The following is a 16,215-nucleotide window of genomic DNA, read 5'->3' on the forward strand; positions in this document are numbered from 1 at the left end:
TGCGGGCGGAAGCCGGGGGGGAAGCCCCGCCCGGCGGGGTTGGCGTTCCGGGGCGCGGGCGGGTGGCCGTCGGCAGGGCGGGCAGCATGGGGTTCACGGTGGAGACCCTGAGGGAGGCCATGAAGTACATGGTGGAGTCGCAAGGCTTCGACCGGGTGCTCCGCAAGGTACGGGCGGGCCGCGGGGAGAGGGCCGCGGGCGGCGCGGCCCCTAGCCGGGGCACAGGGAGGGCGTCCCGCCGGCAGCTGGCCGTTAACGGCAGCCTCTGACTGGAGAGGCGGCGGTTCGCCTGAGGCGGGGCTGCGCGTTTAAAAGCCGTTTGTTCCCCTTCCAGAATAAAAGGCTGAACCGGGATGAGGTGTGTTTCGCTGTCACGGTGTCGGCCGAGGTCTGGTGGAGCCGTCCTGTCCTGTCCCGCCCCGCCCCGCCGGGGCAGCACCCGCCTCAGGCGCTGCCTCGGGTGGGCAGCGGCGTGGCAAGCGGTGCCGCTGGGCCGCCGGAGCTGGCGGGAGGCCGGGGCCTGTGGTGGGTTAGCTGGGCCCCGACGGCGGTGGTATGGCTGCGGGCACTTCAGGAGGCCGGTTGTACAGGCCTGCTGTTTTTTTTCTCCGGGTTCAGGATCTCCAAAGGGGGCTGGGTATGGCCGTGATGGTAACACACGGTGGAATACACAACTGTTATTCAGTAACTCAAATACTGGAGCTGCCTTCCACTGCCTCTCTGAAGACAAGGATTGTGCTGAATAACTTTCCATGAGTTATTTAGTAACTAGGATTCATCCCTTCGTAGTACCTGTGACTAAGCTAACATTCAGGACTGTGAAATTATGAAATAAATGATTATTCTTCTCTGTTTAAAAACAAAGAGTAGCTAGTTATAACATCTGACATTTCACATTGAAGTCGGACCAAAACCACAAGCGTTTAAGTGCTCTGTGAGCTTTTAACAAGGCTCAGCATAAAGAAATGTATTTGACTGGTACGTTATGATCAAAAAAAGTTGAAATGACATTACTGTGTCGTCTTAAATTTTGTAGTGTAGCTGATGTGTTCTTGAGCTCCTGTGTGGGGTGGTCCTGTGAAGCAGTTTCAGTGTTCTCATTAAGTTTCACAATGCCTGAATTATGCATTTGATTTCTATTTATCTGTGTAACCATGGCATGGAGAGAAGCAGTAAACATATCTAAGAAAACCAACCATTTTAAAATTTATGTGTTTTGCATTGTAGAGAAGCAAGCAGTGCTTTCATTGACAGCTCCATGATCCAGTACATTTAATAGAAAGTAACTATTTGCAAAACAACTCTTATTGTCTTGTTTCCCCAAGACATTTTCATCTTGTATATGAAAAGTATAAAGCTTTAAGTTTACAAAGTTCATTTAGTTAGAAAGAGTCCAATTAGTTCTTAGTTACCTCTTTGCTGTGATAACTTTACTGTCCTTTACCTTAAAATGCTACTAAGTGGAGAACAAATGCAGTATTTCAGCTCGTAAAGGTAACAGGCTGGAAGTGAGCCTTGGGAGACAGGCTTCTTACCTTGCTCTGGAATACTTTTTGACGTTTTCTGCAATCTCCTTCTAGAAGTATGATGCTATGAACATAATCAAAATGACCATAAAAGTACAGTTTTGTTTAAATTTAAAGTATCTGCCGTTTTTCTAGGAGACGCCTGAAGCCTTTCTTACCATAACTAAATATGACTCAAGATTTTTCCTGTTCTGGAGAAGACAGATTTTAGTCTGAAACTTTTTAGCTCCAGCATCACACTTAATTTCTGGTTTAATTCCAGTGTGGTAGACAAGGAAGACCCATCTCATTAACACGTGGCTCAGAGGCTGGTGCCAGTGGTGGAATTTTGGGTTTTTCGATCATGGGACAGTTTACATGGCACCAGGCCTGCTGGAGTCAGATGGGGTTCACCTGTCACAAAGGGGGAAAAGGATCCTGGCCCAGGAGTTAGCTGGCCTCGTTGAGAGAGCTTGAAACTAGATGCGGAGGGGGAAGGGGATAAAACCAGGCTTGCTAGGGATGAGCCTAGGGGCGGCATGCCTGTGTTGGAGAAGAGATCTGTAGCCCAACTGAAGTACATTTACACCAATGCACGCAGCATGGGCAATAAACAGGAGGAGCTGGAAGCCATTGCGCAGCAGGAAAACTATGATATGGTCGCCATCACGGAAGCATGGTGGGATGCCTCACACAACTGGAGTGCTGCAATGGACGGCTACAAGCTCTTTAGAAGGGACAGGCAAGGAAGGAGAGGTGGTGGGGTAGCCTTGTATGTTAGAGAGTGCTTTGATTGTCTAGAACTCAACGAAGGTAATGATAAGGTTGAGTGCTTATGGGTAAAGATCAGAGGGAAGGCTAACAAGGCAGATATCCTGGTGGGAGTCTGTTATAGACCACCCAGCCAGGACGAGGAAACAGACGAAGTATTCTACAAGCGGCTGGCTGAAGTCTCACAATCTCTAGCCCTTGTTCTCGTGGGAGACTTCAACTTACCAGGTATCCGCTGGAAATACAACACAGCAGAGAGAAAGCAGTCTAGGAGGTTCCTGGAGTGTGTGGGAGATAACTTCCTGATGCAGCTGGTAAGCAAGCCAACCAGGGGGTTGCCCCGCTGGACCTGCTGTTTACGGACAGAGAGGGTCTAGTGGGCGATGTGGTGGTCGGAGGCTGTCTTGGGCTCAGTGACCATGACATGATAGAGTTTTCAATTCTAGGAGAGGTGAAGAAGGGGGTTAGCAAGACCGCTACCCTGAACTTTAGAAGGGCGGACTTTGGACTGTTTAGGATTCTGGTTAACAGAGTCCCTTGGGAGGCAGTCCTGAAGAGCAAAGGAGCCCAGGAAGGCTGGATGTTATTCAAGAAGGAAGCCTTAAAGGCACAGGAGCAGGCCGTCCCCACGTGCCGTAAGTTGAGCAGGCGGGGGAGAAGACCGGCCTGGCTGGACAGGGAGCTTTGGCTGGAACTCGGGAAAAAAAGGAGAGCCTACCGCCCTTGGAAGAAGGGGCAGGCGACTCAGGAGGACTACAAGGATGTTGTGAGGTTATGCAGGGAGAAGATCAGAAAGGCAAAGGCCCAGCTAGAACTTAAAACTGGCCACCACCGTTAAAGATAACAGAAAATGTTTTTACAAATAGAGCAGCGACAAAAGGAGGGCCAGGGAGAATCTCCTTCCTTTGTTGGATGCGGAGGGAAACATTGCCACGAAGAATAAGGAAAAGGCAGAGGTACTTAATGCCTTCTTTGCCTCAGTCTTTAATAGTCAGACTGGTCATCCTTGGGGTTTTCAGGCCCCTGTGCTGGGAGATGGAGATAGGATGCAGAATGAAGCCCCGGTTGTTGAAAAGGTGGCAGTCACGGACCTGCTTCTCCACCTGGATGTTCACAAGTCCATCGGGCCAGAGGGGATCCACCCGAGGATACTGAGGGAGCTGGCAGAGGAGCTTGCCAAGCCACTTTCCATCATTTATCAGCAGTCCTGGTCAACCAGGGAGGTCCCAGATGACTGGAAGCTAGCAAATGTGCTGCCCCTCTACAAGAAGGGTCAGAAGGAGGATCTGGGGAATTACAGGCCTGTCAGCCTGACCTTGGTGCCGGGCAAGGTCATGGAACAGATCATTTTGAGTGCCATTACGCGGCACATGCGGGACAACTGGGGGATCAGGCTCAGCCAGCATGGGTTTATGAAAGGGAGGTCCTGCTTCACTAACCTGACCTCCTTCTATGACAAGGTGACCCGCTTGGTGGATGAGGGGAAGGCTGTGGATGTTGTCTACTTGGACTTTAGTAAGGCCTTTGACACCATTTCCCACAGCATTCTCCTGGAGAAGCTGGCTGCTCATGGCTTGGATAAGTGCACTCTGCGCTGGGTTAAAAACTGGCTGGATGGCTGAGCCCAGAGAGTGGTGGTTAACGGAGTCAAATCCAGTTGGCGGCCAGTCATGAGTGGTGTTCCCCAGGGCTCAGTGTTGGGGCCAGTCCTGTTCAATATCTTCATTGATGATCTGGATGAGGGGATCGAGTGCACCCTCAGTAAGTTTGCAGATGACACCAAGTTGGGTGGAAGTGTCGATCTGCTGGAGGGTAGGAGGGGCCTGCAGAGGGACCCGGACAGGCTGGATCGTTGGGCCGGGGCCAGCTGTATGAAGTTCAACAAGGCTGAGTGCCGGGTCCTGCACTTGGGTCACAACAACCCCATGCAACGCTACAGGCTGGGGGAGGAGTGGCTGGAGAGCTGCCTGCCAGAAAAGGACCTGGGGGTGTTGGTCAACAGCCAGCTGAACATAAGCCAGCAGTGTGCCCAGGTGGCCAAGAGGGCCAATGGCATCCTGGCTTGTATCAGGAATAGTGTGGCCAGCAGGACCAGGGAGGTGATAGTGCCCCTGTACTCGGCACTGGTGAGGGCGCACCTCGAGTACTGTGTTCAGTTTTGGGCCCCTCACTACAAGAAGGACATGGAGGTGCTGGAGCGTGTCCAAAGAAGGGCAACAAAGCTGGTGAAGGGTCTAGAGCACAAGTCTTATGAGGAGTGGCTGAGGGAACTGGGGTTGTTTAGCCTGGAGAAGAGGAGGCTGAGGGGAGACCTTCTTGCTCTCTACAACTGCCTGAAAGGAGGTTGTAGCGAGGTGGGGGTCAGTCTCTTCTGCCAAGTAACAAGCAATAGGACAAGAGGAAACGGCCTCAAGCTGCACCAGGGGAAGTTTAGGTTGGATATTAGGAAAAACTTCTTCACCGAAAAGGTAGTCAGGCACTGGAACAGGCTGCCAAGGAAAGTGGTTGAGTCTCCATCCCTGGAGGTATTTAGAAGATGGGTAGAGGTGGTGCTTGAGGACATGGTTTAGTGGTGGACTTGGCAGTGCTAGGTTAATGGTTGGACTCGATGATCTTGAGGGTCTTTTCCAACCTTAACGATTCTATGATTCTATGGTACCTACACAAGGCCTAACGACTGTGGGTTTTAAAGCCCTTTCCCCAAAGAAGTAGTGCATCGCAGTGGTGGCTGGAAGCCAAAGCAGCATTCCACTCACTGAGACAGACACATGGGAGGACAGGCACAGAAGGGCTGGAGAAGCGAAGTACAAACCAGCAGCTCTGGCTGTGAGTCCTGGAAGCGTTCAAATACTGAACTATTTTTGTCCAAGGAGAGCAGGCAGTTAGTGCCAGATCAGAGCAATGACAAATGAAACCAGATGCTTTCCTTGCCTGGCTGATGGATTGGAGCACTCCCCGACAGCAGTGGAAGCCATCTGCTCCCAGTGTCAAGCGTCAGTAAAGTCCTCGTTAGAGATTCTGTCAGAAACTTAGTCCTCCAGTCAGCGCAGCGCAGCACGCCTCGTTTAGGACTTGGGATTTTCATTGATCAAGGTGCTATTTCTACATTTGGACACTGCCTCAGTGATTTTCCCCTCTGCCTAATTCCAGCTTTTTCCATTTGTAAATGGACTGTGTGCTACATCATCATTTATCTTAGTATCATTTCTCTGCAAAATTTGGGTAAACTTTGGCCTATCAGAAAGGGACATTGGCTGAAACTGAGCTCTTACACTGCATTATAAATAAGGAATAGTGAAACTGGAGACAGTTCAATCTTAATTCCTTTTAAGATTAAGGAGATTTGAGTCAACTCAGCTGATACGGTATGGAAACATACAAGTTAAAAAAAACTTTGTAAAAAATCAGAAAATTAGTAGGAATTATAATAAGTATTATGCCCACATTTCACTTGTGACAGTCTAAAGGTACTTCAAAGTCTTAGTTGTAGGTGTAAATACATATGCTGAACTTACACCAGTTTTGCATCTGCTTTCAGATTTTGAATATACTGCTGTTAACTGAAGAAACGTGAAAAAAGGATTTTAAAATACTGAATTGTAGTAACTTCTTGGTCTCAAAAATCCAGCTTCTTGTGTTGGTTACAGGGGGAAGCATGATACCATAGATGTACTGTAATTTTTCTGTTTAACACCTATAGGCTGGAATAAAAGTGTGTATGCAAGTCATGATGCAGTAATATAGTGTGATACAGCCTTGGATATTTCTACCCAGAAGTATGAATTTCAGTTCAGGGAGGCCAATTTGATTAGCGTTTCCAGTGCTCATTTCAAAATACTGATTTTTACTGAGGTTGCTCTCGTATAATGATTAATGAATTACTGTCAGACCCATTTCCATTTTGTGAGCTAACAAATAAGCCTTCACAACTATGGTACACACAGTCAGAGTAGTTTTGTCTTCCCTCTAATCTGGTTTTTCAGTCACAGATTAAAGCAAAAGGAAAATTGAAGAAGAATGTTGTCTCCTAAGCAGTTCCTGAGAGCATAGCAAGTATTGAAGTTTTCTTAAGCTGTCAGTTTAAATATTTATCTGCACTAGAAATACACATTTTTCTAAGGCAACAATCTTCTGCTCAAAATTTATTGAAATACCTAATGTGACTGTTGAATTACTACATTTTCCATCTTTTAATTTGTCTCAGGAGTCCAGAATTAAACAAGATTTACTTTCAGTTTGATTCAGGGCAGTATCAGGTGTTGGTACTGTTACAGTCTGTAAGCTTTTTATTCCTGTTTTTGCTTATACAGATGAAACTTCTTTCTGCAACTCCTGGAAAAATTGTTTGTGAAATGAAAGTAGAGGAGGAGCATACAAACAGAGGCGGCACCTTGCATGGAGGTTTGACAGCCACGCTTGTGGATGTGGTGTCAACCACAGCGTTGCTGTACACAGAAAGAGCAGTGCCTGGGGTCAGTGTGGACATGAACATCACGTAGGTATCATCCACCATGTTTACCAGAACATACTAACTTGGCTTCCCATTGTACATCATTTCTATGCTGTAGTACTTACTTTAAAAAGGTGTTTTCTTTGGTTTCAGAAGTCTTGCTTTGATAAATTAAGGGGGGGCTGTATTTGGGGATATCACCATTTGGTTGCAAAATTCAAGGTGGACTTTTTTAAGCTTTTATTTCTTATACGCATTTAAGAGACAGTACTCGTTCATTCATAAAATGTAAAGGGATGTTGATATGTGCTAAATTTTAGTCTTACGAAATTGACTTAGCCTCTGTCTTCTCTTGTGAAGACATGTTACAGTGTGTCCTTAAACACCAAAATCCAGGGTAAGCAGCTTTCTGTAAACCCTTTTTTAGTATTAGTCCACAAAATGTTAAAACAGGAAAAATATTAAAACAGGAAACAGTTTAGCTCTGTTGTATGCTCACATAGAGGGTGAATTTGAATCAGAGTTTCTCACTGGAGGAAGATTCCTTTGCTCTAGGTCATTTAAAGGTTGTTTTATATTGAGAATAGTTCTTCCTGTAATGCCAATTTAAAGCACAGTCTGTTTTTTTTTTTAAAAAAAGTTGTTCTGAAACCTTTGATCATACTATTACAGCTTGTCAGCTTTGCTTCATTATTTTTAATGAAGAGATTATGACTGATTGATGCTAAAGTAATCCTACTTGGAATAACTAACACACTGCATTAAAAATCTTGGAAAAGTAACCCCTCATCAAAACTGTCTTAAAAAAAAAACAACTTCAGAAGTGTGTGGGGAGTCATCTGTATCTTTACCAGGTTCCCTCCTTTCCCCCCCAGCACCCTCTGATTTCTCCTCTGGGGGGGGTGGGACTGGAGCATCTATTTAAGCTTTATATTACCACTGCGATGACCAGGAAATTACTGGAAATGAAAACCTGAAATTCTCCTATGATTATGTTTTTTCCCTACAGTAGTATAACAAGAGGGCAAGATCTGAATTATTTACACTATCAAGTATGCCTACCCAATTACATAAGGGCTAAAACCTTAAGAAAAGTGCTGTCTCTGGAGGTGATCCAAGATGATTGAGTAGCATAACCTTTAGGAAATGTTATGTGAAGCAGTATTAATAGCTTTGTTTAACCCAGACTACTGCTTTCATTGAACAAGTGATAATGGATATCGAATATGGCTATAATACAACTTTTTCCTTTTTTGGGAAGGAGCTTTTTAAAGGGTTGTCACGAGGAAGCTATTTCAGTAATGGAAAGAACAGAGGGAAACAGAGAAACTTTTTTTTTTATTTTAAATCACAAAAGGATCAGCAGCAGCCTCTGAGAATGAACCAAGACTAAAACCCTGCTCCCTGTCAGCTAATGGGGTTTGTGCTACATCAGCATTAGGCGTGACTGACATACTTTTGACGTGGTGTCATGTATAAAAATGGACTGGTTGATGAAATTTATCTCAGTAAGATTTATATCCAGCAATTGTACGTTTTCCTCTAACTCTAACATTTGAATATTGTTCCCTTACCTCAGATCATGGTTGGATCATGTTCCTCCTAATTATCTCCAGGCGTTTTGTGGGGGAATTTCTTCCTGTTCCCTGCAGAGTATTTTAAAAGCACACCCTCCTACTCATGTCAATAAAAACAAAGCGTTATCTAATTAATGGAAACAGTATTAAACCTGGGAAGTTTGAAGGCCTTCCAGATTTCCATGACTTTTCTCTGACCAGGGTATGGGAAGCAGTTAACCTACGCTTAGGTTCCATACAGAAATGACCTTCTGGAGCCTTTGTAACAGAGACTTTTTGCAGCTGAACCAGCCAGACTGGTTTAGAAAGGCTGTAGGGAGCCAGCAGTGGATGGAACAGGACTTGGAGCTGAACTTAAAACTGAGATCTTTGATACCCAATTGTTTCTGTTCCAAAATGGAACAGAACTTGGTTCCTCAGAACCAAGCCAATGGTTTCTGTCTCTCCTCCATTTTCTCAGAGAACTCTCATACTGAATTACCACTGCAGTACTTAGAGGATCTCAAGGACTTTTAAGAAGTGGGGATTTGCAAGCAGGCAGTTAGAGAGAGATGTGTCCTCACTGCTGTCCTGGTTTTGGCTGGGAGAGTGTTAATTTTCTTCCTAGTAGCTGGTATAGTGCTGTGTTCTGGATTTAGGATGAGAATAATGTTGATAACACACTGATGTCGTAGTTGTTGCTAAGCAGCGCTTACACTAGCCAAGGACTTTCTCAGCTTCCCATGCTCTGCCCGGTGCACGAGAAGCTGGGGGGGCACAGCCAGAGCAGCCGACCCCGACTGGCCCAAGGGCTGTTCCATGCCGTGTGACCTCATGCTCAGCTTATAAACTGGGGGAGCTGGCTGGGGGGCAGCGATCGCTGCTCGGGGACGGGCTGGGCATCGGTCAGCGGGTGGTGAGCAGTTGCATCATGCATCACTTGTTTTGTATATCTTTTATTATTATTTTCTCTTCCTCTGCAGTCCTATTAAACTGTCTTTATCTCAACCCACAGGTTTTACTTTTTTTTTCTCCCGATTCTCTCCCCCATCCCACCGGGGCAGGGGAGGGTGAGCGAGTGGCTGCGTGGTGCTTAGTTGCCGACTGGGGTTAAACCACAACAGTTACTTACTTTTGCTAATTCCCTTCATGATAATCTAAAATGCAGGAATATTCTTGGATTTGTGCTCTGTACAGCCTCTTACCTGTTCATTTTGTTCATTTAAGATATACTTCTGCTGCTAAGATTGGAGAAGAGATACTGATTACAGCTGAGATTTTGAAGCAAGGAAGAAATATTGCGTTTGCCAGCGTGGATTTAACAAATAAGGCGACAGGGAAGTTAATTGCACAAGGTAGACATACAAAGTATCTAGGAAGTTAATATAAGAAAGTAATTTAAAAAATAATAATGTTGGGCTTCAGAATCCCATATAGAATGATTTTCTCATTTATGCAATAAGACATCATCTGCACAAAGTTGTAATAGTCTATATAAAGTGAATTAGTCTCACTGCCATAATAAACGAACAAATTTCTTAATTACCACCAGAATTGCTACAAGCCTAAAATTAGTGCCTATTTTGGGATGAACAACGGAGTGTGACAGCGTGGGGATGCATCTGGCTTTTTCTGGTCAAGATAGCAGAAGGAAAGAGCCTTTGGACTAGCCGTATGGTTTACCAGCATGACAGCGTTTTAAAAGATCTCTGTTTCCTTTGCCTGTGGTGCCGTTGTGTGACAAAGCAACCCTGTCTTCAGGCCTGTCACAGTCACATTCAAACATCACCACTATATGCTTACAAACTAAACTACTTGTTCCGTAAGATGGTAGTACAGAGTTCCTATAATATAGTGTGAAACTGGTTTGAAAGTGTAAAGCAGGCTAATACAAAAATGTAATTTACTGATGCTGTAAAAATTCAGAAGTATTCAATAAAGCTTTTTAAAGATTATTTAACAGTTTTGTAATCTCTTTGCACTGAGTAAAAGCTTGCCAGCATGGAGTGGTTGAGAGAGGGTGTGGTGGAACCCTTGTACACGAATTCACCTGAGATTTCATCATCTCCCTGCAATTCCTGAACGTGAAAATGCATCATTAGGGCTTTTCACCTCTACCTACCTGAAGTTCTGGCTATATTTGTTTAAAAATCATCAGCTGAAAGTTAGAGCTATATCACAATAAATTTGGTGAGCCTTTCATGGGGCTAAGGCTGTAGGTTGTCTGACTTGGGTTGAATGTGGTAAAGTTAAGCTGCTATTCATGAGCTGAAGGCTTGTCTCCTCATGCACTGTTGCAGGCAGGTTTAACTGCTTTCTTCAAACTGATGACAAATGATCCTTGGGAGGGCTATCGCACTGTAATAAAAGCAGCGACGCTACATGTGCAGTGCAAGTTTACATAAACCATGACCTTAGTTTTTCTTCTCTAGTAGGAGATTTGAAAAGGTAAATCTACACTTGCAACGGGCATACATAATTCTTTTTGTCATGGAAGTTGACTCATCTTCAGTGATTTGAATTTTGTGATTAAATGTGCAGTCAGGGCTTTTTTTGCGCATTCTTAAACCTAAAGAAATAACTTCCGATGAGTTAAGTGACCTGTTCATGCAGACTGATTTTCCATATGAACAAGTTTACTAATATATCAGCCAAAATAACTTTCAAACAAGTGATATAGCTGATAACTTACCCTTCAGTGGAAGTTCTCTAAAAAAATACCTACAGTGGGCTCAGGCTATCAGCATGTATTCTTGCTGCAAGTTCAGAAGAGTTGTTCATGGTATATACGTTCTCAACAACAGCTTTTTCTCTGAGGCTGTCTCAGAAGCGTATGTGGCTTACACACCTGTGGCTAGTTGAACTTTTAATAGTAGCATCCTCTCTTCAGCAGTACATTCATAATTATTTTTTCCCCAGTACTTGCACTCATGCTCAGAATCATCCCTGAATCCCATGTGTAGAAACACAATGCTTTGCTAAAGCAGTTCTGTGAAGATACTTATTACAGGAGCAACCTTTTCCCCCCCCCCCCCCCCTAAATCTTTGCTCAGCAGAACTATATGCTTCACTGTATTAAATTGTTTCTCACTTTACAGCTTCCTCTGCCTGGAGCTCTATTATGAGTCTTAAGCATCTCCAGCTCCTCTACAATTACTAGGATGAGCAGATAGAGAGGATCCATCATAGCATGTGGATGCACCTAGTGGGTTTAGCAATTGCTGTTGTGGTTGTCTTCCTATTAACAGGTTCTGGCATCTCTAATCATCTGTTTTCTCATTCTTAAGTATACCTGTTTTCTTCCATAGGTTAGCCATGTAGTAGAGTGCAGGGAAATAGAAGTGAGGATTGAAACTGCTCCCCCAACTACTATAAACCCACCCCCCCTCACTGGAACATGAGTGATTTTGACTATTATCTGAAATAAAAGGCAGAGGGTGAGAATGAAGGAGGTGCTGAACTCAATATGTGCCAAAAGATTCAGAACGCTCCCAGCTCTGTGTGCTGGGGCAACTCTGTCCTTGTGTAACTGTCCCACTGCAGCTTAACGTGACTTCCCTCAATCAAAGCTGGCTGCCTCAGGAGCCTACCATAGTTAAGTGGTCTCATTCTATCACTTAGCATTCATCATATCTACATAATTACAATTGAGAAGCATCCAGGCAAATTAAGAGTGGCAAGCCTCAACATGGAAACAACAGTATCTTCCTGTTCCCATTCCAGCCTGGCAAGGACTGTTGCAGGCTGAGAGGGAAACAGAAAAAAACCCTTCCTGAAGTAACAAGTGAATTCTCTTCTCCCTTGTAACAGACTAAGAGTATTTTAGTGCTGCCTAATTAACAAGAAAGAGGGACATCATTAATATGCAGGCCAGTTATTTTAGAAGCAGTTCATTAAACTGATTATTTTAAGACAACCTTGTCTGTTATCCCTCCACCAGCAGCAGCGTGTTGACCTTGGAATTTTTTTCACAACTTCACTTAGGCTTGGAGATGATCTTAGAAGGAATTGTCACCATTGAGCTTGCTTAGCTTTGGGAGTAAACTGTCAAACATCAGATTTAATATTTGGAAGTGTTCTTTACCGATTTCACCCTAACCTACATTTTGAAAAATCTGTATCTTACCTTAGCCAAGCCTGAAAGGAAGTAACAGCAAGCAATCGCCGTACTAAGGACAAACAGCACATGGTTCCACCTGGCATCAGGACAAACAGATCTCCTGTGGGGTTGACCTGGTTCCATCACTGCCGATTTAAGCATAATTCCCTTACAAGCAAGCAAATGAAGTGAGTTGATGAGATCATCTTGTGAGTCTTATTGGATACGTAATCTGGTATACTAAAAACTGACAGACATCTGTAAGCTCCATATCTTGCAGCTGCAAATGAGACCATCCTTCCCATATTGTGATTTTTTTTTTTCCTTTTTTTTTTTTAAATATAATCTAAACACCTACACCATACTCCTTGATGTCTAGAGGTCTGTCCTTACGGAGGGCCACGCTTTTCACATAGTGGTATGCGATGTGTTGTGGAACAGCTTGTCTCCATCAGTGAAAGTAACTGCAGCTTCCCACTTCACGCCATGTATTGGTCAGCCAAGCGTTTCACGCTGGTTTCACATCACTACTAGGGCCCCAATGCATTCAGACTGACAGCCAGGTCTTGGCACCGCGGTAGAACTGTGCATTACAGATCCCTTGAGAAAATGAGGAATCAGAACAGAATCCCACTGGCATTTAAAACCAAGAGTCCAGCTGCTAATCAGGACAAATACCGATCACAGATGAAGGTGCTGTGAGGAGGGATTTAGTCATCAAGGATTCCAGCTCTCGGGAAGAAGCAACTTGTCAGTGATAAACTGGGGAGAGGAGAGGGTAAGGAAGGATGCCACTGCTGAAACAGGTGTTTATCTATCAGGACTCCTTGTCAGTCTTTCGGGGTGAGCTGCCTGTCACAGGGGTCTCATGGCTGAGGTGCTTCACCCAGGTTACGCTGCCCAATTTGATTACGAGCTAGTTGGTTTACAATTCTCAAATTGGCAAGCATTACCACCTAAAGGGGAGGTGGGGGTGGGGAGAATTAGGCTGTTAAGTATCTGTTCTGAACAGCAGTTCAATTCTGTTCAGCTTCATTGACTGGCTCCGAGCCACTGCCAGGGCACACGGAAGAATTCCCAACTGCGTTTTATCACTGACCATTTTCGAATTCTCTATCTGCAGAAACCATTTAGCCAGTGGAAAGACAGCCCCAAACCTCTCCCTTACCTCACTCTCCACAGGAATAAAGAAAAAAGCACTTCGGTTCCTATTTTGCTACTGAATAGTTCAGGGGCAACACGATGACAGTTATTACCTTTGTGATTCTGTAATGCATGCACTGACTGACTGCTGTTACCAGATCCCCTGGTGCCAAGCTGCCATGGTTGCGGAACACCGCAGCATATACAGTTCTCGCCTAAAACGAAGCAAATTACCTGCAAGCTCTATTCAAACAAGACACATGGGCTATCCTCCAGGAAAAAAAATAAATACAAACTGCTTCTGTTCACCAAAAGAGTACCTGGGGCTGTATCACTGTAGGAAGATTCTGGATCTTTGATTTCTTTTGCTTAAAAGCAGTAGCTGCTCGAATAGATGGAGAGTGCAGAAAAGCAGCTTGTAGAGTGGGTGCTCTAGCGTACAGTAACTGTGCTCAAATTAAGGGACCTTTCCATACGTAAACCCTTTCCAAGCAGAAGTAGGTCATCGGTGTCTTCAGCCCTGAAAAGCATTTCAGCCAGCAGTGCAACAGAGAAACCACGCTTACCACTTCGCTTGCTTCAGTTAACCTGCGGAGCCGATGCACCCAGCCGGCCCAGTGAGCTCCCAGCGGCGGCGCGCAGATCAGCAAGCAGTACCGGCTACTGTAGCTGGAACTGCCGTTTCCTTCTCCCTATTCCTGACTGCGGAGTCCACCCGTGCTCCACCACCGCCACAACAGGGAAGATTTAAACACCAAACCAATACAAAGCACCCAGCCCCTCTGCACTACAGCAGGGAAAGAGCAAAGGGAACTTCCAGTTGCAGCGCGAGAAGCCCTCTCTGTCCGAGCCTTTTAACTCACAGCCGCGCTGAGCTCCTGCAGCCAAGTGAAGGAGCCTTGCAGGTATGGAAGACACCTACAAGCTGAGGCCTTGCTCTCGCAACACCAGCATGGCATCGAGTAGTACTGGTGCAAACGGACGCCAATACACAGAAATGTCCTTTTTGTGTGCTGATGACACTAAGGGACAAGTAGCAGCATTGGCCTTATGGTTTGGGAAAGAGTGGTCTGTATGTAAAGGTTACCAGAATGAAAAAGTAGATTTCTTCCACAAAAGGAATTCTAGAATAAACACCATTCGGGCTAGTACCGTCCCTCAAACATGCATGCTAACCCTTTTTTTTTCCTTTTGTAAAAGACTATTAAAGCCCTTTATCTCATTATTTCATTCCAGAAAGCTGTTCCAGAATCTGTAGGCTTATACAGCTTCTGAATTTGCTGCTGCAATAAATGCAAAAGTAAAAACAGCAGAAGCTTTTCCAGGCTGAAAAGCAAATAGCAATTAAATAAACTCACACCACATGTCCATCTGCCCAGTGGATGTAAATGTAGTCTAGTAATTCTTGACTTTAGCAACTACCACACTAGTGGCAGGAACCTTAATGTAATCTTAAATGAAGCCTGTAACAGTGCATTAGAATAATCTCACGCTTAAGGAGCAGAAAACCCTGAAGCCACCGTTCTCACTGTTCAGCCCCCCGAGATCCAGATTTAACTTGAGATGGCATTCATTAACTGCAAGTAACCTGATGACTCAGCACCTGACAAGCGCAAGAAAATGCAGCGTTCTCCCTGCAGCAAGCCAGAAACAGGCAGGGAAGGACGCCTGTAGAGCTCATAAGCTGGGAGTACGTACAAGGAGCAGGAGTTTATGGCACTTGTATCAGGTTTTAAAGTAATTAAAACTAATACATTATGCCTTACCACATGAACAAAAAGATACAGTCATCCACAAGGACCAGAGCACCTACCTGTAGTGAAGACTGATCCTCTGCTTGCTTTGTATTTTGTAAATACAGATCAAGTAGGTCTTTCAGAGATATAATTTTTTAAAAAGTCTAGAACATTGAAACTGGCAAAATTACCACCTTTCCACCAGCTTTGTTTCTAATAGGCTTAACATTTTGCTATGCAAAAAAAATCAGCTTGCAGCAGATCGGTACCTTGATCTAAAGCCTTCAATGCTCAAAGATTAGTTTAGAATAACCAGTTTTTTCTTAAGAGAAACACTGACTAATCCCAGGGTGTTTCTACACAACCCGATGTATCACTTAACACAACGATTCCAGTGTAACAAAATAGCTTTCAAGAAGCAATTTATGCTTTGAGACAGATGCGACAAAGGGCATCAACTGCAAACTAGCTACAGGCCTATTACATCTGGGCACTGCTTGTACAAGCAGTTCTGTCCATCTTACACTATTGGTAACCCTTGTGCAGCTGAAGCAGCTTGAAAAGGGAAACTATACAGCCATGTACAGGCCGTGACACTTAAGAAGCTTCTCCTCATCACCTGGGGAGCACCTGACACAAGCATCCCTTCACCAGACACTTCATTTAGATGCAAGAGATTTAATGAGCGTCTCTCTACTTAATTTTGCTGCCTCCACATTTATCCCTGCCTCATTTGCACATGCCAAGTTCACATGACAAATCCTCAAGCAATAGCCTGGTAAAACTCCCATATTCAGGTGAGATACTGAGCGTATTTCAATTCTTGGTAACAGCATATCCAAAGGAGTCACACAAGCAGTTGACAGCAGGTAGTAACCAAAATGCTTGTCTTAAAGAGCCCTTTTTGTATTCACAAAAAGCTCCACTGAACAAACTTAATTAGGTTTACACAGTC

At 44.6% G+C, this 16,215-nt stretch overlaps 1 protein-coding gene across 1 annotated transcript; it reads left to right on the plus strand.

Annotated features, from left to right (window-relative positions):
- Nucleotides 1–33: 33 nt before the first annotated feature.
- Nucleotides 34–10,237, plus strand: ACOT13 (acyl-CoA thioesterase 13). The gene is made up of 3 exons (XM_087758086.1): nt 34–167; nt 6,587–6,771; nt 9,510–10,237. The coding sequence occupies exons 1-3, from the start codon at nt 87–89 to the stop codon at nt 9,664–9,666; spliced, it is 423 nt and encodes a 140-aa protein (XP_087614212.1). The 5' UTR covers nt 34–86; the 3' UTR covers nt 9,667–10,237.
- Nucleotides 10,238–16,215: the final 5,978 nt, after the last annotated feature.

The sequence above is a fragment of the Nipponia nippon genome, unplaced genomic scaffold (assembly GCF_047370975.1).
Source record: "Nipponia nippon isolate SJK-2023a ecotype South Korea unplaced genomic scaffold, ASM4737097v1 scaffold_1, whole genome shotgun sequence".
NCBI lineage: Eukaryota > Metazoa > Chordata > Aves > Pelecaniformes > Threskiornithidae > Nipponia > Nipponia nippon.